At 40.2% G+C, this 25,527-nt stretch overlaps 1 protein-coding gene across 1 annotated transcript; it reads right to left on the reverse strand.

Annotated features, from left to right (window-relative positions):
- Positions 1 to 590: 590 nt before the first annotated feature.
- LOC120553727 lies at positions 591 to 9,958 on the reverse strand (the record flags this gene model as incomplete). The annotated part of the gene is made up of 2 exons (XM_039792420.1): positions 591 to 2,295; positions 9,811 to 9,958. Coding segments are annotated over 2 exons (1,386 nt in total), but the record flags the coding sequence as incomplete, so codon positions are not given.
- Positions 9,959 to 25,527: the final 15,569 nt, after the last annotated feature.

Consider the following 25,527-nt stretch of genomic DNA (forward strand, 5'->3'; position numbering starts at 1 on the left):
TTCAAAGATATTTTTTTTAAACTAAGGAAATTATCAATTATTTTATACCTCTTGAATATGTCACATTTTAAAGCCCAATTTTAAAACCTAATAATTCATTAAATCAATGAAACTATCATCAACTCTATTTTGTTTTTAAAATTTCAGCCAGCCAGCCTGCCCACATTGTGGCAGTCTTGGGACTTCCTGTAAGACTGTTTCCACTTAAAAATGACACAAATTTCATTTTGGAAGAAAAGCTTTATTTGCAAAAACATTAACAAAACATTTATTTATTAATTTCAATGATTTGCGTTAGTTTCAAAGCCAAACACCAGGCAAAATATTATGTAAATGCATTACATTTAGTACATTTTATAACGTTGGGCTGTTAAAACTAGTTGGCCCACATAAATGAAATATCAGACTTGTAAAATGTGAATTCTGTTGTTAAATTAAAAAAAAATCAATCAGTGAACTTAATACACATTTACATCCAACTAAAAGTCTAAAAAATTAAATAAAAATATATTTCTCAATTAGTTTGAGTGTAGCCACTTTCAATTTATATTGGTACATATATACACATTTTATAATACATATTGGTCATGTTGATAAGTCAAAGTGGAGAATGCGTTTACAATGGTAAAAGTAGTAAATACATCAAAAATAGAAACAAACGAATGAAGCATTAACCAAATTCACCAGAGACTGTTAGCGTTTCAACCCTTAGTTGCATATTATGGCGCTGATTGTTTTTAACTCCGGTGGGCGTGGTTGTCGGAGTATGACACAATGTGCTCTGTCTCTATACTGTATAGCCAGCTTTTCATTTGATAGAAGTGGTATGCGTACATGTGTGTTCTCATGTGTTAATAAAGTACAAGATACTAACAAAAGTCGGACCTGCACCGCAAGTGCTTCAAAAACTCCACTGGCTACTTTAAGGTGATACAATGTAGACCTTCATTATTCTCATAGGTACTGACCGTGATTCACAGCAACTCTGACCAACTTCAAGCTAAGCAATCAACTAGAATAACTGAGAACACCAGTAAATACAAGTGTGATTAATCGTTTACAAATGATTAACAGGACAAATGATCAAGGGGGCAGAGTTTTCACCATTGTTATTAGTACAAGGACTAAAGTATGGAAGGAGTTTCTCAGTGAAGGAGCAGTCAGTAAAGGCGTAGAGACGATCTGCAGCATCTACGTCATAAAAAGAAACCAGACCCTCCTCATAATCCACAAACACTCCCACCTTCTGAGGATGGTGATTCAGAGAGAGAGAGACCGGATCATCATCATTAGCTGTGTACTCATCTCCATTCCTCATCCTTATAGTCCAGTAGCCATCCTCTGGAGTTGTTGTTATATTTCCTTTTCTTTCAATCGACTCTTTGGCAACTCCTAAAGTCCAGGCAGTCTTCCCTTTAACCTGAACCTCAAAGTAAAATCTTCCTGAAGAGAAACTCTGGTTTCCTAAGATGTTCACACATCTGTAAAATCTCTCAGGGTTGTTTGGTAGTTTCTTCCTCACATCACCATGATGTACTTGTTTCCGATCACCAGACAGGATGAGATTAGGATGTGCTGTATCAGGGTCCAGAGTCACATCCACTGCAAACTCCTGGACGCTCTTCAGCTCAGCCTTCTTTCTTTCGTGTTCTTCTTTGAGAACACCGAAATCCTGTGTCTTAAGGTTCAGTAGGTGATTGGTCGGAGAGATAATCAGAGGGGCAGAGTTTTTACCACAGTCATTAGTACAAGGACTGAGGAATGGGTAGAGTTTCTCAGTGAAGGAGCAGCCGGCAAAGGAGTAGAGAAGATCTGCATTATCTACGTCATAAAAGCAGACCAGACCTTCGTCATAATCTACAAACACTCCCACCCTTTGAGGATGGTGAGTCAGAGAGAGAGAGATTGGACAATCATCATTAGCTTCATACTCATCTCCATTCCTCATCATTATAGTCCAGTAGCCATTCTCTGGGCTTGCTGTGATACTTTGTTTTCTCTTGATCGACTCTTTGGCCACTCCCAAATCCCAGGCAGTCTTCCCTTTAACCTGAACCTCAAAGTAAAATCTTCCTGAAGAGAAACTCTGGTTTCCTAAGATGTTCACACATCTGTTAAATCTCTCAGGGTTGTTTGGTAGTTTCTTCCTCACATCACCATGATGTACTTGTTTCCGATCACTAGACAGGATGAGATTAGGATGTGCTGTATCAGGATCCAGAGTCACATCTACTGCAAACTGCTGGACGCTCTTCAGCTTGGGCTTCTTTCTGTTATTGTCTTTGTGAGCACCATCTAAAACAAAGCAGAGTACACACAGACTTAATAATTACATTTAAAAGTTAGACAACAAAGGTTTAACCTCATTATACCTTGTACTTGTACTGTAGAGTGCAAAACCGATGCATTTATCTTTATCTTGGCCTGCCTCAAAAATAGGACTGCAATGCATTTGTTTTTCCAAAGCAATTTCAGGAAAAAGGGGGCACTCTAGTGATTAAAAAAAGTGGTGGCTTTTGAGAGGGTATACCAACTAGGCATGTTTACTTTCACCTTAACACGCGCAAGCTCAAAGAAAAAGGGGAAACTCATAAGTCCAAGACAGATTGCAACACTGTTGGAGTTTATCCCAATTAGAGGCTCACTTCAGCACAGCTGTAAGTTGTAGAGAAGAGGACCTTGATGGTTGCATATGCCAAACCGATGTTTGTAGTACCTATCTGTCTGGGAGGGGTCTTACAGAGATTGTTAGGTGTGGACTTGGCAGTTCCACTAAAATAATGTACAAAAATGTAATCGGTTTATGCCCAGACACTGTGTGACCCCGACTACCACAGCAAGCTTAGTTTTGTGCATTGTACGGCGAAAGTAAAGGCCTTGGCATGCAGACCCCCAGCTTTAGAAAAACACTTATGCTATGCAGAATGTAACCTTCCTGGTAGTGAAGGACCCAGACCTAGAGGTGTTGTGGAAGGTGATGTGACAGCAACTAGATCTAGATGGGCTCACCTCTAAGCATAATGCCAGAAACCAGTAAAGACCGATGCCGAAATCATCATGTCTCCTATGGACATATTTATATATATATATATATATATATATATATATATATATATATATATATATTTATTTTTAGAATTAATATTCAAATGTCATTTTTCGCCAGTTTTGATAGCCCTAGCTCATTTATCTCCCTAGTTCTGCAATACCTTTTTCACACCAATGGCTCAATCAGGGTTATACCCAGGTCGATTGTGTGTTATACCTCTTTCACACCACTGACATGGGCCATGTTTGTCTGATCAGGGTTCAACCCTACTTTTGAAAATTCAAACCAAGTCAGTCAACATGGGTATATCCCTGGTAATGACAATTCAGAGATCACCTGGGTCACAACCCGGGAGCAAGGCATAACAATTACGTATTAAGTGTTTGGTTGAGTACCGAACCCGGAACTTTTACTAGTACTGACCGAATCATGTCTGTACTACCGAGTATTGGTTCACGTAAAATCAAACGGTGCCAAATTTCGGTACCTGAGAGCGCGTAAGCGCAAGCTTATCTGTCCTCTCTGCATGTTGACAGAGAGCAGAGGTCCACACACACACACACACACACACACACACGCGCAGAGGTGCAGACGGAGCAAACTACGTCGGCTCTGCAGTTTTGTTGAAGTCACAGTGAGTCACGGAAATGCCGATAAAGTGGTTTCAAGTGTGGTTACAGTTTTTTAAAACTTCACGCAGACAACGTTTGCTGCGATATGATATTAATGGCGAGGCGAAAGCGGTCGCGGTGCTGTTGACCTTACACTTCCTGTAAGACAAGCAGGCACAACAGTGGTTTCTGTGCCCTGGGGACTGACTGACAGGCTGAGGTTGTAAGGCAAGGCAACTTTATTTCTACAGCACCTTTCAGCAACAAGGCAATTCAAAGTGCTTTACATAAAACATTAAAGAGCAATTAAAAACGGTCATGATGAAAATAAAACAGGCTAAAAAAAGAATACACAAGAATACAAGTTTAAGACTTAGATTTACCTATTAACTCACAGGAGATACTTGATGCAATTAAGGCCCTACCATCAGGCCAAGACAGGTTTACAGCAGAATTTTTTAAATGTTATGCAGAAGACCTAATACCATTATTTGAAAATATGCTTGCAGAAGCATTTGAATCTGGCAAATTACCTCCCTCCTTAAACCAAGCAATTATCACACTTATACTTAAAAAAGAAAAGGACCCAACTGACTGTAAAAGCTATCGTCCAATAAGCTTAATATCTGTTGATTGTAGACTTTTATCTAAAATACTTGCAAATAGATTGGATAAAACACTTGGGTCACTTATCCATCCTGACCAAGTGGGCTTTATTAGACAAAGAAATTCTTCTGATAATGTGAGATGCCTTATAAATATTATGTGGTCGGTGCGGGACTCCAACGATCCAACAGCAGCTATCTCACTTGACGCTGAGAAAGCGTTTGATAGGCTGGAGTGGAGTTATTTCTTCTTGGCATGCTTCTGTCATGAATGACGATGCATGGCGCTTTTCACATATTATCACATATTAGTTCTTGTTAGCTGAGCGGAGACGTCTCTCCCTCAGTTTCTGTAGGTTCCTATCTTGGTCATATGCTCTACCGTGGTAGAGGCTTGTTCTCCATTTGTCACGATTTGGTCAAACATTTCTCAGATGGATAGATATTCTGTACAAAGACCCACAGGCTGCAGTGAGAACAAATGGTCCGATTTCCTCTTATTTCACACTTCAAGGGGCACCCGGCAGGGCTCTGCATTATCGGCAGGGCTTTTCTGTCTAGCTGTCGAATGTCTTGCGGCAGCTATTCGCAAGAATCAGAATATTCAGGGAGTTAAAATTAATGAGTCTACAAATAAGCGGACGACATTTTATGGCTTGCCTCGAACCCAGCCAGATCTGTCCCAGCACTATTTGACGTTATTTAGTCGTTTTCCAAGATATCAGGGTATAAAGTCAACTGGTCTAAGTCAGAGGCCCTTCCACTGACTTGATACTGCCCAATAAAGAGAAAATTAGGGTTTATGTTGTTTGTTTCGCAATGATTATGTTCCAAAGCACAAATAATTAACCATCAAACACTTATCAGATGGCTTTGTGCTGACTGATTTCTCTGCATATTTATTGCAGCAGCTGGACAAGGAGGTTACTCTAGTATCGATTTTTGACTATTTTGAGATGAGGGGAGAACATTTCTCTTTGTTTGATTCCATTAAAAGTAAAGTTGGGCTTTACTGTTGGCTTCACGAGTCATCTTTAAAAAAGACAGAGAAAAAAGAGATTTGCGCTACCCAGCAGCTGCAATGAACTGCAGTCTGCAGACGGGTGTCTTAACATGCAGAGAGAATTAAACTTAACTTTTTATACGTTTACGTTCTAACGCTGGGTTTTTAAAGGCAGTTTTACCTGTAAAACTCTGCGACCGCTCTGCAAAAGTTGACTCACTTTCAAGACCGGGGCAGACTAGTGAACATCCGGGCACTCACTGTTAGAAATAAATTGAACCGCTCCCAGAGATGTCCACAAGTAATTTTTTGCAAGTCCAAGTCGAGTCTCAAGTCTTTTGCCACAAGTCCAAGTCAAGTCTCAAGTCTCTGGCCATCTGATCGGTCCCTAACACTGTATTGTTAAATGTTATGAATTCAAAGCATGTCCTGTAGCTACCATCCATACAGTACAGTATCAAAATCATAACTTTATGGGGTCTACTTAACACATCTAGACCTGGTGAAATATTAACCTAAGTCTGTCACATCATATGGATACAACTATAAAGATACAATTTGCCTGTTCCCAGCATTAGCACAACACTTTGCGATGGTTAGCTTGTTACCTGTGATGATATATGCTAAATGTAACGTCTCTTTCACTCAAAAAATGTCTAATGTCGAAGTGGAAATCAAGAGTAAGTAAGTAAGTAAAATTTATTTGTATAGCACATTTCACAGATAAAAATCACAAAGTGCTTCACAACAAATGGGTGGATACACAACAGTTATACATTGCAGTACATAATCAGAAAAGACACTTAGGACACAATAAAACCGGCCTAATCACCCTATGGTCTATTGAAACGCCTCTTTAAAAGAAGAGTTTTCAACTGAGTTTTAAAATTTGTCACTGAATCCCAAGCAGCGTCACGGAAGGAGGCAGTGAGTTCCAAAGCCTAGGTGCCACAGCTTGAAACGAACGGTCCCCTAGTTTTAAAATGTGTACGGGGGGCAACTAAAAATCTCTGACCTGTTGATCTCAGACTCGTCAGGGACGTCACGCGCTGTATCAGGTCAGAGATATATGGGGGCGCCTGACCTTGTAGGGCTCTAAAAGTTAGAACCAAAATCTTGAAGTGTATTCTAAATTTCACTGGTAACCAATGAAGTGAAGCTAAAACCGGAGTGATGTGTGCCCGCTTACTAGTGTGGGTTAAAAGCCTAGCAGCAGAATTCTGGACAGTCTGGAGGCGACAAAGATCTTTCTTATCAAGACAAATAAAAAGACTATTACAATAATCTAAACGGGACGAAATGAATGCATGAATAATCATCTCCAAATAGTGGCAGCATCACACCAGAGAATAGTGGCAGCATCACACCAGTTACGGAACAACATGCATCTCAGTGTCAGTCCAAATTACGCACAGTAAGCAGTTTGAACTCACTGATGTAATGCCATTTATTTATTTTCTAAGTGTTAGTAGGCTCAGTGAAACTGAGTCCAGCGCGAGGGAGACCCGACTCAGGGGAGGAGAGGTTAGTGAGGCCAGCGTCTCCACGGCAGGTGACAGTGTGCACGGATCCGCTGCGCTACGCATGGATGAAATAATGAAATAGTAAAATAAATAGGACTACAGTAACAGAAATATGTGCAGAATTAAGACGGTGTTTGGTGGACCGGGTACACCTTGTACACTTAATAGCCTACAAATCAAATACGGGATCAATTATGCATCACATGAGTTTGCCCACCCGACACACCCACCGTTTATTCTTGGGGAGATGGATCCGTGCGTCCCGCCTCCTGTGTGCCATGGATGTCTGAGCCTCAGTAACTAATAACTATAAGATACTATTTGCCTGTTCCCAGCATTAGCACAACACTTTGCGATGGTTAGCTTGTTACCTGTGACGATATATGCTAAATGTAACGTCTCTTTTCACATTAGTGTGTGAGTGACTGACCTCTGGGTGGGTTTTGAGATGCCTGATGAAGTCTGACGTTGTTGATCCGGCATCATTTATCTTGGTGCCACACACCTTGCATGTAGCTGTTGGCTTACTGCCGCTGTTTACCAAGTTATTGAAAGCAAAACTAATGACAAAAGGCACAACTCCGGGAGGACTTGGTGTCGCCGTCGGCAATGCATTTTTTAATATGTGAGTGCGCGCGGATGCAATCGGCGGATGCATTGCGTTGCACATTATAGCAAAGAGCAGGGGACATACAGCTCGTCATACGTTTCCCCGTATATATGCCAATAAAAGAAAATAGCAATGCATGAATACATTTAGATTTAAAAAGCAATAATTGTATGAAAACATGTTGTTGACGAGTCTCGAAGCTCGAGTCTGAAGTCTTTTGGGTCGAGTCGCAAGTCAAGTCTGAAGTCTTTTGGGTCGAGTCAGAGTCAAGTCTGAAGTCAGCTGTTTTTGCGACTCGAGTCCAAGTCTCAGACTCGAGTCCCCATCTCTGACCGCTCCGCTCCGCTGTTATTTAAGCTTCCTGTGAAAATCCTAGTTTTATACAATCTATGGTGAAAACCTAGCGTAAAGCACGGTGACACAGAATGTATGTTCATACTGCCCCACTGTCATTTCCAACCAATCACATAATTCATTCCGCCCCAGCTGGTAGCGACCCAGATTGTGCGCAATTCACGTTTAAATCGACCCTAGTCTACCCTGATCCAACCCACCGGGCTACCTGGGGGAGGATTAACCTATTCAAACTACAGATGCACCGATTACAACTTTCTAGGTCGATTCCGATTTTCTTTGAGTTAGGCCAGCCGATACCGATTTTAGCCGATTCAGATTTCATTTTTTCTAACCACTTTACAGCGCACACACAAATATGTATTATCTATCTTTTCTTTAATAGAACATTTTGCACAGAACATAGAACATTTTTTGAACAGGTAATGGATCACTATAAAATAGAACTATAAATTACTCCTGGTGTGGGAAATTTACACACATCTAAAGTGCAATGTTAGAACCATTTCCTTCTTCTCACATCTAATATCACACTAACAAAATGTGATTTTGGTTGTTGGTGTGGTCCCTCCACGCCCTACTGTCTCCTCGCAGGTGTTGCATATTGCAAACTTGTTATCTTCTGCACACACGCTGAAGAATTTCCAAACAGCTGACATGTTGAGAGAACAGCAGAGAAGTTGAGAGAAAGGAAAAAGCGAGACCGTGCTGTCGCGTCCGTGTGTGAGTGCGTCCTTGAGAACTGTAACTGGTATAACTTCTGTTGTCAGTTAATTGTAGCGTCGACCAGCGTGAAATCGGCATATCTCAGACTGACCTGCCGGTCGCCGGTGTAGGATTGTTTTGTTAAGAATATAATGTAAGACCTCAGGTTTCATGACCTGACATTCTCTCTTCCTGTTCTTCTGGGGCATGAGGAAGCCATCTGGTCTTGGGAAAGGATGAGACATTATTAAAATTGAAGATACAGCAGTTGCTCGAAAAAGATAATTAATTAATAACATGAACCAAAAGGAGGATTCCTTTCCCAGATGAACAGGGTGAGAGAACAATGGTCAGTGTTTTGCAAGCGCGTGATTAGTGACAGAGAGTATGAAAATGACCTGGCTCTCATGAAAACTCCTTCAATTTGCAGGAGATTAAAAACACACAGGTGTTCTAATCCAACAATAGTGTCTTGTCTTTTTGAGCTGAGAAGTCGAGGGCATGTTTTCATAGTGTGTTACATATCGTTAGCCGGCTGGAGCCAGAAGATCTGGACTATATCCAACTGATAACAGCACCACGGATGAAGCAGAGAAAGTGAATAAAAAGTGAAAGTTCTGGGTTAGCCGGCATCAGATGCTGGGGGAAACCTAACTGTTTGCTAGGTTATAGCGATAGGCTGTTTTGTCTTGAAGTAATCTGATCCTTGTGCACAAGATTATTATATTTTGCAATATCTTTCACTAAAGCTTGTTATTAACTTTAACTGGACGAATCCTGAGTCTTATTTTGAATCCTGAGTCTTTTCCTCTGATCTACCAGTAAACAAACACTATTCAGTGACCATAGAATTGGAGTCAGATTAAGTCTGGCCTTTTTAGGGCTAGACCGGTCATCGGTCACATTTTAGAATAAAAATCCTACACCGGTCATGGCCGAGCACGTGAAAACTGGCCAATTCGGTGCATCTCTAATTCAAACACACAATCGACCTGGGTAAAACCCTGGTTGAGCCATTGGTGTGAAATTAGTCGTTGTTTCATCAGATCAGCGGCGATCTATTGTATGTTGGACACTTTGATCAAGAGAGGAGCAGAGACCAACGGTCAGGACCATATGATGGTGTTCCATGATAAATGATGAATTAGTCTTTACGTTTTTTGTTAACATATTTCTATTTAAAGAATGTTCATAAGTCGGGTCATAATTTATGAGATGAATGTGACCGTGTTTTTGTGACAGATTTACTTTTTAACCTTCCCCAAACTTACATTTTGGTCCCAAGCTGAAGTTTTTTAAACGCTGCACCAGATCATTCCTGCTGATGTTTTCTAAAACCTTCATGGTTACCTTCAGAGCTCCAGGACCCTGATATTTTTCCACCATCCGATCCACGGTGTCCTGCCTGTCTGCCTTCTCCAACTGAGCCACTGGGATAGCTGAAAAGCCTTCCAGGATGTAATCCTGCTTCAGTAACCACTTGAACTGCTTGAACTGATCATCTGTCAGGTCATTTAGGGTGTTCCAAAGATCAAGTGTTGTCATTGTGGTTCCCTGGTAAAACAAAGAATACTAATAGTTGTAGTTTTTGTAATTGGATGATCAAAAGCCACTCTTTGATAGGCGTGGGAATCACCAGAGACCTCACAATACGATATCATCCCGATACTTAGGTCACGATACGATATTATTGCGATTTTAAAAATATTACAATATTCTGCGATATATTGCAAGGTATTACATTTTTTCCAACTTTTTCCAATTTCAAATTATGTCCCCAAAAGGACAATTTTCATCTTAAAAGATACATTTCTCTGTTTGTTCATCTCACTTCAATTATATTGCTACAAAATGGGATTGTCAAGCAGACAAACTGACCAACACATATGTTATAAAAGATCGATACTTGGCATCTGTGTATCGATACAGTATTGCCACAAAAAATATCGCGATACTATGCTGTATCGATTTTTTCCCCCACCCCTACTCTTTGACCAAATAGTTAAGGGATGAGGATGTAACGTCACAGTTGCATTGAGTCACGGACTATGGTGTGCAAAACTCAGTTAATTCCAAAAAGTGACAGTTGACTTTTTGTTTTTACACCGTAAACAAACCCGGTCTCCTAAGGGGGACGTCCTGTGTTTATTTAACATATCCACCAACCCAACATGTGTCCTTACGCAGAATTTGGTGCTCTTATACTTTGTCACCTTGCTTTCTTGTTTGCTCACGATAATTACTACAGCAACGGTAGTTAGCTATGGAGGAAATATTTATTCATAATTCAAATTGAAAGTCCAAAGAGAAATTGAAAGTCCAAAGAGAAAACAAAGCGAGATGAAATTAAAAATATTATTATTTTTTTCATTTGGCTTTGGCTTTTGAATTTAATATTTGGCTTTTGAATTTCAATTTAACATTGGCTTTTCATTTTCATTTAATATTTGGCTTTTGAATTTCAATTTAACATTGGCTTTTAATTTTCATTTAATATTTGGCTTTTGAATTTCCATTTAACATTGCCTTTTCATTTGGACTTGACACATGTCAATGTAAATGAGGAGGCGTGGCCCAAAGGCTGGTGGGAGGGTCTTAAACGAAAGGGGTGTAGAGGCACCTTATGAACAGCAGGGGGAGCTGACTGCTGAGGAGCATCTGTCTGCAGCTTCCCAACCAGGCTGGTTTGGCCTCTTATTTCACACGATAGAAAATGATGATGTAGGCTAAACACAAACGACATTTCATGCAACAACAGTGAAGTTTTCATGTAGTTACTATAATTGGGCCCGTGTTAGTGAGGACTAGATTAGGACTGGATTTAAAGCTGATTCTGGTTCCCAACTTCGCCCCAGGTGTCTGTTTAAAACACGGACTCAGACAACTTCTCTCTTTTGATGCTAATTAACCAACAGTAGAAACATGGGTGTGGGTAGCTCTGCTGTTTGAAAAAGCAGATGGAAATTATAAAAAAAAAAAAAAAAATCGATTCTATAATCTAGTTTGCCGTAGTAGCAGCAGCAAACAACTGGAAACTTTTTACAATTTCCATCTGCTTTTTCACCACTAAATTCACTTCTGAGACTTTTTTATGCGATAAATTAACTGTGTAGAGTTTGAATATGGGCAGTTTTACAAACGTTGATGGCCAACTGCACATTTTCTCCGATGTCGTCAGAAGCTTCAGTCTGACGGGACAGCCAGCTGGTGGCGGCCGGAAAGCCTCCCTGCTGGCCGGCCAGTGATGCTTACAGACACCGCTGTTAGCTGGAAGTCTGAAAAAGTAGCCTACACGGGCTGTACAAAAGACGATCCGGTTGAGATTGTGTGCGTGTGTGCGTCCTCAAGATCTGACGACACACAAACACAGGTAGCAGAGCTACCCACACCCATGTTTCTACTGTTGGTTAATTAAATATAACATCAAAAGAGAGAAGTTGTCTGAGTCGTGTTTTAAACAGACACACCTGGGGCGAAGTTGGGAACCAGAATCAGCTTTAAATCCAGTCCTAATCTAGTCCTCACTAACACGGGCCCAATTATAGTAACTACATGAAAACTTCACTGTTGTTGCATGAAATGTCGTTTGTGTTTAGCCTACATCATCATTTTCTATCGTGTGAAATAAGAGGCCAAACCAGCCTGGTTGTGAAGCTGCAGACAGATGCTCCTCAGCGGTCAGCTCCCCCTGCTGTTCATAAGGGGCCTCTGCACCCCTTTCGTTTAAGATCCTCCCACCAGCCTTTGGGCCACGCCTCCTCATTTACATTGACATGTGTCAAGTCCAAATGAAAAGGCAATGTTAAATGGAAATTCAAAAGCCAAATATTAAATGAAAATTAAAAGCCAATGTTAAATTGAAATTCAAAAGCCAAATATTAAATGAAAATTAAAAAACCAAATGAAAAAAAAAACATTTTTTAATTTCATCTCGCTTTGTTTTCTCTTTGGACTTTCAATTTCTCTTTGGACTTTCAATTTGAATTATGAATAAATATTTCCTCCATAGTTAGCCGCCTAAAAAGAAACTATGGGTCGTTATGAGCTGCTTGCACAATCGACCAATACGGTCATTTTCTTGGGTGAGGACGGTCTGGAACTAAACTAGGAACCGATCTTGTTCTGAAGAACTGGGACCATTATTAAGGGATAAAAACATGAATGGGTTGTTTGAGTTGCACAGAAACAATAACCAGTGGTTAAATTGGCTTTTGTAGGGAGGGGGAGCCCTTATTTACGGGGAATGGCCGTCATTCAAAATCGCGCCGTAAAATGACTTAATGTGTTTTTACACCAAAGGGGCACTTTTTCCAGTATTAATGTGTAAGGTAGGGTTGATTAGTTCAAACAAAGAGAAATACTTTACAATTCACTTACTTTATTATTATTTCTTACCTTTTATAGGCTAATGTTAACAGGCAGGCAACGGATTTCACCCTTGGAAAATGTATGAAATTGAACATGTTTGAAAATATTGGTTGGCAAATATGTAAACATCTTTTTAAACAAGAAAATTATGTTGATTTAAGAGAATCAGAAACCACTATTATAGCCTTTTTAACAGTGATTGGCTTGCCCAGCTTGTTAATAGCCAGTGTATGTTCATTTTAGCTTCCAGTTTGTTAGATGGCACCAACATTTGGTCTAATCATAACTGGCCTGGCAACCCAAATGCCAAGGTTTTGCTTACAGATTTGTGTGCTGACTTATGATGTGGGGGTCTGGGGGTCCTCCCCAATATTTATAGCATTAAACACTATATTTCCTGCATTTTGGTGTATTTATATGCATCTACTTCTACCTTTTTCTGAATAAATATGCCTGAAATATCTTTATGTAAAGGGAAACATTACAATCCAAAAATAAAAACATAATGGAAAATATTGCAGTAAGGCTGTCAGGCATTCTGTATTGCATTCATCTATTTATTCTCCTTTAGATCGACTTTTCTAATTATATCTGAGTCAGCACACATGTAGCTTAGGCCTAATTTATTCTTCCCTCTTTTGCATCTTTTGTTGGGGAAGTAACCTCTGTAAATGTGCATATGACAATTTTTCACCTCAGTGATACATTATTCATTTAATAAATCCCTGGACTGTAATATTTCAGATGTTTCAACAAGATTTCTGCTCATGTCCAAAACTTGAGTTGACTTGTGCACATTCAAAATATAACTCATCCCACCTGTGCTCTCTGAGATTTGGAGGATTCGATATTTTGTGAAAAATAAAGTTATAATAGGCTATTAGCCTACAAGAATAAAGTCACTATATTTCAGAAAATAATGTACCTGCACCGTAGTGCTGCGGCGCATACACGTGATTGGTCTGCTGATACGGTAGATCTCAGACCGTCTGACAGACATAGAGCCCGTTTGAGACGTTTAGGGAAGTGGCTGTGCGCTGCTCTACATCGGAGGTGGAAACCCGAAACTTATAGCAGAAATGCACTGAGCACAAACGCCACACATTTGCCGCAGCATGTCGCCAGCAGAGCGCATCCATAAACCTGAAGCTGCCCAGCTTTTTAGCGAGAATGGGCACAAAGCGACGTCCAGTTTCATATTTGTCAGTCAACACTTCAAAATACATTTGGGGCTGAAGCCCCGGCAAAATGTTTGATGTTGAAGGAGACGGAGCTGAGCTCCGGCAGGGTGTATAGTGGACCTGAGGAGGCGGAGCTGCGCTCCGGTGCGCTCCGGCCCAATTTAACCTCTGACAATAACGGATCACACACATTTGGATATTTTCATTGTTTCAGTCTTTTTTGAAATGTTTTTTACTGTTGTGAAACTTGTGGCAATCCACACGAGTTCAAGCTAAATACGTTACATTCATTTGGCAGATGCTTTTGTCCAAGACGACTTACAATTAGTAGATCCAAACTCCAAAGACACGAGCTAGATGCATCAAAAAGTGGACGTCCCATAGATATAAAACTGTTTTATATCTATGGTCCAACCCTTCCAAATTATCAACTATAAACAGATATTCAAGATAATGTTTGTAGTGGTATGTCACAAATTGTCTAATGTTGCTCCAGGTTTTTATGAATTACAGTAGGCAGATCCATACTGCTCTCTAAAGTTTATATTTACACAAAGACAGTAAATGGGGCCAAAAGAATAAACATACGTACCTCTACAGGAGTTCAAGAACGGTCAGTAGTTAACCCTGGATGCTGAGGAGAGCAGTTTGGCCTGTGACAACTTGACATGAAGTAATTATGATTAGTTACTGCACTTGAGAGGTCAAAGGTCAGCTGTTGATCAGGAGCACATTAGGTATTCAGTGTCTTTCTCCGAGACAATTCAGCACGGAAGATGCTTGTCACCATTAAGAGATGAAGCCCCTCCTGTATCAGCTGCCAATGCTACAGTTGTTGATGATTAACATCCGGACTGTTTCCTTTGGTTGAGCTACCTGCCAAACTGGCAGGCCAGGCAAATTTATTCATATTTCACATTTCATACACACAAGTGCAGTGTTGTATAAAGTACTAGAAAGCAATACTTGAGTAAAAGTACAAGTATCGTACTAGAAAAAGACTTCGGTAGAAGTGAAAGTTACCTTTTAGAATATTACTTAAGTAAAAGTCTTAAAGTATCTGATATATACTGTACTTAAGTATCAAAAGTAATTTTCTGATATTTAATGTACTTAAGTATCAAAAGTAAAAGTTGTTTTTTTTTTAAAAGCAAGCGGTTAGAACTTTTATTGTGGCTTTCTTATAGTAAAGCATAAAGCATATTCAGGGACTTTTCAGGCACAATTCTCTTAAGTTCAAAGAACAAACAGCATATGTTTAGAGCTGACATCAATGTACAGAAACATTTCTTGCAACACGGGTGTAAGACGTTATCTTCACCACTACCCTGTTCACCGAGTTCACCACTATTGTCGGGGTGGTCGCAGGGCTCAACATAAAAAAATCCCCCCTACCGGCCGCCGCCCAGCGAGTAGATCAGAGTTTTGCTGGCCCCTTCTACATTTTTACTGTCCCTGAAAGAAATATCATAGGTGTGATTGGAAAAGGACATAAAAGCAGGAAAAAAGCTAGCCACTGCCACTGGATGTTGTGCCATTAGCAGCAAAGCTAGACCAGGGGTCATCAACTACATTCAAATAAAGAAAATAAAATTATACCTAATACGCATCATCTTGTCATCTTGATATTTTCACTTTCTTACTAAATTAATGCTATATTTTTTACATTAGTAAGCAAACCCCTAAAAACATGGAAATCCATAATGATAACTAGATAGGCTACTTAACTAGAAAATGATCTCAGATTAGTCCTGTATGCCTAATTTGAAATAAGACGATTCTGTTGCTAAATAATACAACTGGCAACATCGTCAACAATGAAGAACGCGTCATTCACGTGCATATTAAGTAGCCACGTGTATTTGTTTTGGTCTTAAAATACATCCATAGGTTTACCGCTCCAGCGAGAGGATGGCTCGTTTAGAAATCAGCTACGTTTACAATAGTTTGTCCAAAGTTCAAGATTGGTTGCAAATTAAGACAGTTAGACTACAAACTACATCTTTCATTTTAGCTCGTTTGTAAAGTCGCTGTTTGCAGAGTAGAGCTGTGTTTGCACAGCGCGGTGGATGAGAGTGGACAGCGCAGACTGAGATATGGTTTCTACGTTTTTCTGCCTGTAGAACAGGTAGGTGCGTTATTGATAAGTATTGATTCTTTAATCATGGAGGTTTTATTGTAGGCTACCTACTTACAGTAACGAGTGTAGCGTTAGTTCATCTGCGCCATCGGCGGTAAATAATCCTCGGTAACGTTTCCAGTCAGTAGGCTACGTAGTAACGCGTGAGTAGGCCACACCAGTGACTGTGGCTGCAACCAGCCCGACATACGTTTTTACTGGCCCCGGCCAACGGGCCATCGCTCATGTCGAGCCTGGTGGTCTACGATAACGGGAGGTCCTCCAGTAGGTGCTCATGCTTCCATGGCGGTTTGCAACAAACAAGCGCTGAAATAGAAGCGCGGTGTGCGGAGCGTGGCGTAATGCAATCTAGGAGCAGTGATTCACAAACGTCCCTTATTGCAGTCGCACATTTCTTCTAATTTTATTTTTTAGTAACGAGTAACGAAGATGCTTAGTGGAAATATAACGGAGTAAAAGTATACATTTTATCTAGGAAATGTAGTGGAGTAAAAGTGAAAGTTGACATAAATTTAAATAGCGAAGTAAAGTACAGATACGTGAAATTTCTACTTAAGTATTCTACTTACAGTAACGAAGTATTTGTACTCCGTTACATTACAACACTGCACAAGTGCTGGAATTACATCATACAGTAATTGCTGCTTCCTGTTTCCGCAGTTTCTGTAATTCGCTTGGCCTGTCAGCTGAACCCCAGTCAGGGAAGCAACTGTGGCTCCACCTCACAGCAAGTATTTTTGCACTATAACTGACATGTCCTTGAATTGTTTAAGATGTGCCGTCTTACTGCTTCTATAAAACAATTTACAAATAAATGAAGTAACCCATATATTATTTGCAATGTTATGTGCCCTTGCTCACAGTTACGAGCTGGCTACATTGCACAAATAACCTATGCGGAGCGGATGCTCCAACACTATGCTTCCACCATAATCAATAAAACTTGCTACTCAGGGCATGAGAGCAGCGCATAAGTAGGGCATATGCACCGTGGAGATCCGCACTACAAGTGGAAAATAGAACAGTATTCTATTTGTATTTTTTTTACGTGAGGTGTGCGGCCCCTTTACACAGAAATGGATCATAAAGTGTCTATATGTATTTTATATTAAACTATAGACATACAGAAAATGACTTATTGACTGTCAATGAGCATATTGAGTTTGGTTTTGAGAGTTTATATTTTATGTCAATTGATGACATTTTTTAATCACGATTAATCGCACGAGTTTCCTAGTTAACTCGCGAATATATCGCAAATTAATCACACTTTTTCTGTTCTAAATGTTCTCTAAAAGTGATTATTTTTTTCAAGGTTTCATGCTCAAGTGGTATTTGAGACTCAACTACTCAATTCCCATCGACAGTACGTGCAAATAACTTTAGTCTTGTGGAGAGAACCATCATGAAGGGCTTTGAAACTCAACTTGCCGTTCAAAAACTCTTTTATCGATCCATTTCTGCTCAAGGAGCTTTGTTTCTGCTAGCCATCCACTCCTGTTCATCAATGTATTATTAGACCCACTTCCATTCCACCATCTCATCTCCGCTGCTGGCAGCCCCGTCCCCCCAACCTACTGAATGAAATGAAAAAATAAAAAGCCATCAACTTTACAGATCGCATAGTAGTTAAAATAAAATTACTCGCGCTGTCTCAAAAAATTTACGCAAAATGCGCTTTTAGATTTTACACCACTGATTCAAGGACAGAAATAAACTGAGAAACATCATCTCCCCAAAATACAAAGTCTAATGAAAATCTATCCACCTTATAAAGCACAAGAAACTAGACACGTAATGTCCATTCAAACTATAAACAATTTAGCTCAGAAAAAGGGGTTATCATAAACTCACCCAGCTGAATTCAGCACAGTCCTTCAGATTTAGAAAAATGAACAACACATCTGGATTATTCTGTCTAACAATTCTAGTAAAACAGAAATGGCAATATAAGGTTCCCTTCAGTCGATGAGAGGTGGTTAACGTCTTGGCCTTAACTCTCTCCACTCCACTTCCTGTTAAAGAAAGTGGAGGGAGGCTTCTCCTCCCCCCTCGAAAAACTTGCTTACATCTGTTACATTTGTTCATTTTTAACTTTATACACTGACAGAATGAGGAAGAAAGCTAGGAAGATCACTGCAGATAGTACACACCCTCTTTTGAGCCAGTTTGAGCTCCTGAAGTCTGGGAGGCGTTTCAGAGTGCCTCTGGCAAAAAGTGTTTTTAAAAAATCCTTTATTCCAAATGCCATCAGTATCATCAACCAAACCAAGTGATAACATCAATATGAGCTGCTATCCTAATGATCCCAATGATTTTAAGCATATTTATATATATATCTTTTTTTCTCTTTCTTTTATATATTCAATTTACTATGTTTGACATGTTGTTTGTATGTTTATTTTTTGTATGTCTGGTGAGCCAAAGAAAGATTTCCACCCCGGTGGACAATAAAGATTTATTCTATTCTATTCTATTCTATTCTATTATACAAGCGGCTCCATGATCACAGTGTCAGACCAGCTCCAAAAAGATGAAGAATCACACTGTGTACAGAATACAGTCAGGACTGGTTTTGTAATACTGTAGCATGTTAAGATTATATCAGCCTCTCTATCTAACATACTCTACCGTTTAAGTTTGGAATTACCTGCCACAAAAGCTTGATTGGGTCCAGTCAGAGGTACACTATGCGCTACACTATATTTAAAATTATCTTTCATGCTGCTTTTAGGTTGTAGAAAGTCATCTTTACAAATAGATGTTATTTTGTCTGAAGAGCAACAGTTAAATAAGAATATAAATCAGCAGTCATTGGTAAAAGAAACTGGAAGCTTAGCATCAAAATGTGTTCAGATTTGAATAGGAACAGGAACATAATCTCCACACCCTCTAATCTTTAATAAACTTCATCCAGCCCTTTTGCACTTTGCACTGCATGAACAAAAATAGCAGGTGGACCAAACAGTCCATTGCAAACCATAACTCTAGAATATGAGAAATATGTAGAACATCAATACATTGCAGTAGAGAGTAAAGTTGTTGTTGACCTTAATTATACATACAGTATATTTTATGAAAACTCCATTTCTAAATGACAATCAGTTTAATATTCAAAACACTGTCCAATTTTTATAACAAATACAAAAAAACATCTGCTGTTGCCACATATGACACTTACACTTGCCTTGCCTTATGAGTGTAATGTTAAGTGTAACCAAATGTACTCCCCTGCGTATGTGGAAGATTCTGCTGTGTTATTTAGAAAAACATGAACAAGGTTAAACAACAAATTGTGTTTTGTCGCTGAATCACTTTGTCTTCACTTTCTCTATCGCTTCTCTTCAATGGTTTGTTCTCTCTGCTGGGTTCAAGTAATCTGCTTGAAATTGTAAATGTTTGACTATCAAACTTTATTGCCTGGTAAGATCTTGTCTATTACCCCATATCTGGCAATACAATATGTATGATTGTGATTGTCAAGAAATAGAAAATGAAACTGTAATGCTGTTATGTGTTGCTATGGTTCTCAACAGCCACAACTCTTATAAAGCCACCACATTTTAAATATTTTTCAAGCATGAAGTGCACATTTGTGTAGCTTATGTCCTGCCTATGCAGCACCTGTCTATACTTTGTATATCGCATTGCACTTTTCTGCTTTTTTGCACTTCTGGTTAGACGCAAACTGCAAGACATGTTATGAAAGGTTCTGAGCCAATATGTAAATAAATCTCTTGATAGACTTAAAGCTACATTGTGTAAGAATTACTCCCATCTAGCGTTGAGATCATATATCGCAATCAACTTTCTCTCGCCATGCAGTATTGCAGCTACGGTAGCCTTCACGCTTCAAAAAGCGAAGGTGTACAAAAGGCCGTTTATCAGCCGTCATTGTTGGCGTTCATACGTTCTCTTAATACATCAATGAGTTCATGTCGGAGAGTGGCGCGGACACGCGCTTCACACCACGAGCGGGCACACGCACCACCCGACGGAAGGGAGAGAGAGAGAAAGAAAAGGAGACTGCAGCGGTCCGGAGGATAATTAACTAGTTGGCATTTGGTGTGTGCCTCCAAAGCAGCTCCAATGTTCACTCTTTTTTTCTGATGATGCTGGTCTCTTGCTCTTTTCAATCTCCGTTTTCTTTTTCTGGGCGAAGAAGAAGACGACTTCTGTTCCTAAAATGTGGATTTTGAATACATGTGGTCCTCCATGTTTCCTTCTTCTAATTTGCCGAGGGCCGGGAAGCTACGATACCCATTAGCATCATTAGCAGCAGCTGTGAGTTTATCATGCGACAGCGAAAACGCGAAAGGCGGAGCAGTATGTCCTGTATGTCCCTTACAGGCTAACGTAAATGTGAAAATTTAAGCCAATACGAATACTTGATGGTGTTGTGCAATTGATGGTGGTGGTACATATTTATGATATACAAGTTTGTGAACGGGCAACACAGATTTTTATAATGAACAACTATAAACGTTACACAATGTAGCTTTAAAAGACCACAAAAGTTCAGTCAGCCAACTGAATATTTATCAAGTTATAGTCAAATGGTTGGGCAGCTTTGAGCTCCATAAAGGGCTCCATTATAAAAGTTTATATTACAGCAATTGTTGAACCTGAGTGTGAGAATCAAACTCTGTAGCTACCACACTGTAAGTGTCATTTGTCTTAACCTGTAATTTCCTGTTAGAGGCCACAAGCAACAAAACCTACGTGTGAAATGTGCTTGAACATAAATATCTTGCCCTTTGTCTTGATCACCACCAATGCAAAGTGTTGATACTGAATGTATATGCAAGATATTCTGTTCGCATAATTCATGTTTTTCCTATGGTATCTGTGTCTAGAAATTAAAGTATGATTACAGTAATAATGATATGGCACAAATGGGGATGTGTTGACTCTGAAGCACAGTAGCAAACTAATGGGGTATACCGGATGTGTCCATTACAGTAATACAGTAAGTAATATAGCTTATTTTCAGACCCAGGGGCCCCCTGCTCCCGGTGCGGCTGTCAACCGGGGCGGACTGTCCTCAGTGCACCCCAACCACATTGCGTCGCCAGGGAGGGGATCAGCTCACGTAAAAGGCGTCAGGGGTCTGCGGCGATGTCGGCAACACACCCGACCTGTCTTGAAACACGGACCAAGGAGTCTAATGCGCGCATTAGACTCTAAGTCTAAGTCTAAGTCGCGCGCATTAGACTCTAAGTCTAAGTCGCGCGCATTAGACTCTAAGTCTAAGTCTAAAGCCAGAGGAAACTCTGGTGGAGGCCCGTAGCGTTCCTGATGTCCGGTCACACAGACCTCTGTAGTGAATTTGCAGCCATAACCCCACAAAAGGCCAAAATAGCCAATTTGTCTCTCTTTCTCGTCATTCTTCTCCTCCTCAGCATCTGCTCATTAATGTTACAGCTGCCATTACAACAACATTTTGAAATAAAAGCCAAAAAGCTGACTTCCTCCATAACCTCCCCTAACTTTAGTGCAACAGCGTGCTGCGTCTGATGTCATTGTTATTGTTCTTTTGCGCATGCGGGTCAGTTCGAAAGCACAAACACTTCACAATGGAATCTGATATAAAGGCCACTTTTTAAAAGGTCATGTGAACAGCCAAACAAAAAATCTGATCTGAGCAAGAAAAATCTGAATTAAGCGTTAAGACTTACGGTCTTGAACGTAGCCTTTGTTTCAAAGTCCAGCCAACAGACAATCGCTTATTTTTTTCATCTCTGACATTCTTGAACAGGCTGTCGGCTGTAAGGGTCTTTTCCTGCTGTACATTTTTGCAGACTAAATCTTTTTGGCTAGCGATTTTCTAACAGGATATTTTCATTCATAACCTCAGTAATTCTTGGCCAGTGACACTGATTTAGTCCTCAGGGTGGCTGTGGCCCAAAAGGTTGGTAGTTTAATCTAGGGCTATCGATTATTTTAGTCAAGTGTTCTACCGATTATTACATTGATTAATTCAGAAATCGGATAAGAAATACTTTTGCTTTATTAAAGAGCAATAGTAAATATACAAAAGAGAAAATAAGACCGGTCTCTTAAAATGAACAACAAACTCCATTAACTAACCAGCTCTGTGTCACCGCAGTGTGGGAGCTCCCCACTCATCGGCCAGCGGGGGTCACCGGGTTTTGCTTCACCCAGCATCTTAACTAGCAATCATATTGATTCCCAATAAATGCTAAGGTTAATGTTACCTTGTATTGGATCCGCTCCGTCGACTGGGAGCATATGCAACGAGTTTGCATCGATGATTTTCAGTAATCAAGTTAGGAATCATTTTAACCGTAGTACTTGTGAGTGGTCGCTAAGACTAGAAAGGCGCCATATAAATACAGTCCATTTACAATAATGTGGTTAAATGTCTTTCCCTTGACCGCAACATGACTCCCATATAATTTCCAATAAGAAAACATGCGGAGGCAAATTCTATGTATTAAATTAACACCTGGAAAAGTGTTCATGACTAATTTTTTTTACCAACTATTATTCAGCTTGTATACTTGGTGACAATTTCCTTATAGGTAATATGGCAGGTAGTTAGTATTGATGGAAGGAAAGCCAGTGATCTGATGTCTTGACTTAATCCTAAAAACCAACATTTGTTTATGTCACAATTACCACTTTACTGTTCTGGATCAACAGAAATAGATTTCCAGGATAATTGCATGACATCCTTCCTCTCTCTGTGTGTTGCCATTCTCAAGCTCTGTTCGCTTCGTGGAAACAACCACAAAATTTTGAAATTTTTTATCGTGCAATAAGGCACGCCTGCTTGGTTCTTTTGAAGAATGATTGTAAAGGTATACAAAGAATATGTTTACAGCATTTACTCTCTAACTGGGAGGTTTTGGGACCGATTGGCGAGAATTTGCTATGGACAAAATACACACGGCGATACACTGATAAGAGCAAATTACGTTTAATTAACATTACATTAATTGATATAACTATTATAACCTTTCGTTCCATTTTCTTTTGCTCAAATGTTCCACAAAAAACAAGTTTGTTCCCAAGACTATTTTGCAGAGCCACTGCTTCTGCGTCCAGAGCTAAGCCAAGACGATTGTGATTGGTTTAAAGAAGTGCAAACAACCCAGAGCGTTTTTTCCTCTTATCCCAGAATGTATCTGTGGTGTAGCCTGACCTTACTCTGCAGCACTGTGGAGATAGAGCTGGCAATGTTAGACTATTTGATAATCAACATTAGCTTACCTGGAAAGTCAACAGACAAAGACAAGGAAGGGCTTCCACAGTTACTTTATTGTACCGTATTCACCATATGCACATACCAACTCTTTCCTCAGGAGAAATAGCTCTGCAGCGGGGAGAAGTGTCACCATCTTGTGGCACAAATGGTTACTACAACCAAACTAATACATTTTTGGGCTGTTTCAAAGCATTTCCCTCATCTCCTACATTGTTGAAAATAGTTATGCAATTTATGAAACATAACAATTTAAACTCATCAATTGTGATATTAGTGATGTTACAACATTCACTAATATCACAATTGACAAATTGACAAGTGGATCATTGATCAAATCTAGTTTAGTTTTAGTTTAGTTTTTTTTTCGGCCATCTGTAACTCACAACAGTGAAACATACATAGGGACAAGAAACAAACAAGACCGAAAAGGTGTAGGCTGAAGCCAAAGCTTATTACACCTACCCTTTTTACATAAAATAATATTTTTTCAGACAAAAATTTTACAAAAAGTAAACTAGTAGTAAACTTAGTATCAGAATCAGAAAAGCTTTATTGCCAAGTATGTTTACACACACGAGGGATGTGTCTTGGTATCGTAAGTGCAAATCACATTAAAACATTAAAGCAACATGCACAAACACACCGAGTCGCCATATGCGGCGCCATCTCAACTCTCTCCTAACTCTCGCAACAGATACAGCATGACATTGGGAGAGGAGAGGGAAATAAAAAAAGCCGCTCTCAGACTATCCTCTTAAGATAAGAACAGTGTGGGAACAGGAAAAAAACACCTAAGCACATAAGCACACAAGCAATACATTTGCACTGCTGCACACCACATAACAGTACATTTGCACTGCTGCACATAACACAACATAACAATATAACATGACACGCAGTGGGGGTGGGATGTAGGGTGCGGGATAGGGGTGATGGAGTAGAGGTAGTCCAGGACAGGCAAACAGACATCTGGTCCTGCAGCCAAACAAAGGCGCTGGTCCCAGACCTGCCCGCCTGACTGGGGGAAGAAGCGGTGAAGGCGCTGGATAGGGGGCTGGGGTGTGGTTGCAATCTGTTAAGTCAAGCTACGTCTGGCCCCCGTAATCTGGTTTACTCAGTCCGCACGATTGTCATTGCGATACACAGCCGGTTGCCATGGAGTCAGCCCTGAAACAGGACCCAGTACGAGTCAACAATCAACAGGTGTCAGTGGGAGTCGGGTGGGGGAAATGAAGAGTGTGCCTCGCTGTAGTGCTCCAGGGGGAGTGAGTATTCAACACCAGCCTTGGCCAAGGCCAGCGCCGGTTCAGGAGCCGAAAAGATAAGGTTGGAATTTGTTTTGTCTTGGGGCCAGGATCCGGCAGTTAGTCACTCCCGACTTCTCTGAAATGTCCCCTCTATTTCCTTGTCAAAACTGTGAGTTTCCCCAAGATGTTGTCCAGCTTGTCCAGAGCTGACTGTCTCTCCAAGATGGCATCCAATTCTGGGCCCATGATAATCACAGTATCCAATTTGCGGCTCATGGAGTTCAGAGTCACAATTTGAGTTCCGACAGCTCTGCCCACAGCTTCAACCATGACGGGCAGCCTGGTAATTTGCTCTGTTCCCGTCTTCACTTTAATTTCTCAATAAACCAGGGCAATGCCTGAGCCAATCAGCAAAAGACCTGTTATCATGGTTCCGAATAGGTAGATATCTTCAATGTCCTCCACGGAAAGAACCGCCAGACACACGACCCGCCACCTCTCCCACGCGTCCATCGTGTAGCCAGCTGCGAACGTTCCGGCAGGGCAGTCAGGTTCCCCCAAACCCAAGCTTCTCGTCGAAAATATGGTGTCAATTGCGCTGAGAGACCAGTTAATCAAATCCATAATTCGTAGTTTAGGAGCAGTGCAGAGAGAGAAACTCTAAAAGTACAAGAAACAGCAGACAGCACAAGACAAGATAGCAAGCAGGGTAGGCCTGTATATAGTGTATACTAAGTATACACTATATACCCCAGTACAACACAATAAGTCCAATACATTTTGTGCACCTTCTGGTATTCACACTTCTGTTTTATATTTGTTAATCACCTTATATTTAAATAATTATTTTAATCGGTTGATTGTGTTACACTTTTTCAAGTCAATTTCTAATTCATTCCA

The sequence above is a fragment of the Perca fluviatilis genome, chromosome 23 (assembly GCF_010015445.1).
Source record: "Perca fluviatilis chromosome 23, GENO_Pfluv_1.0, whole genome shotgun sequence".
In the NCBI taxonomy this organism is placed as follows: Eukaryota; Metazoa; Chordata; class Actinopteri; order Perciformes; family Percidae; genus Perca; species Perca fluviatilis.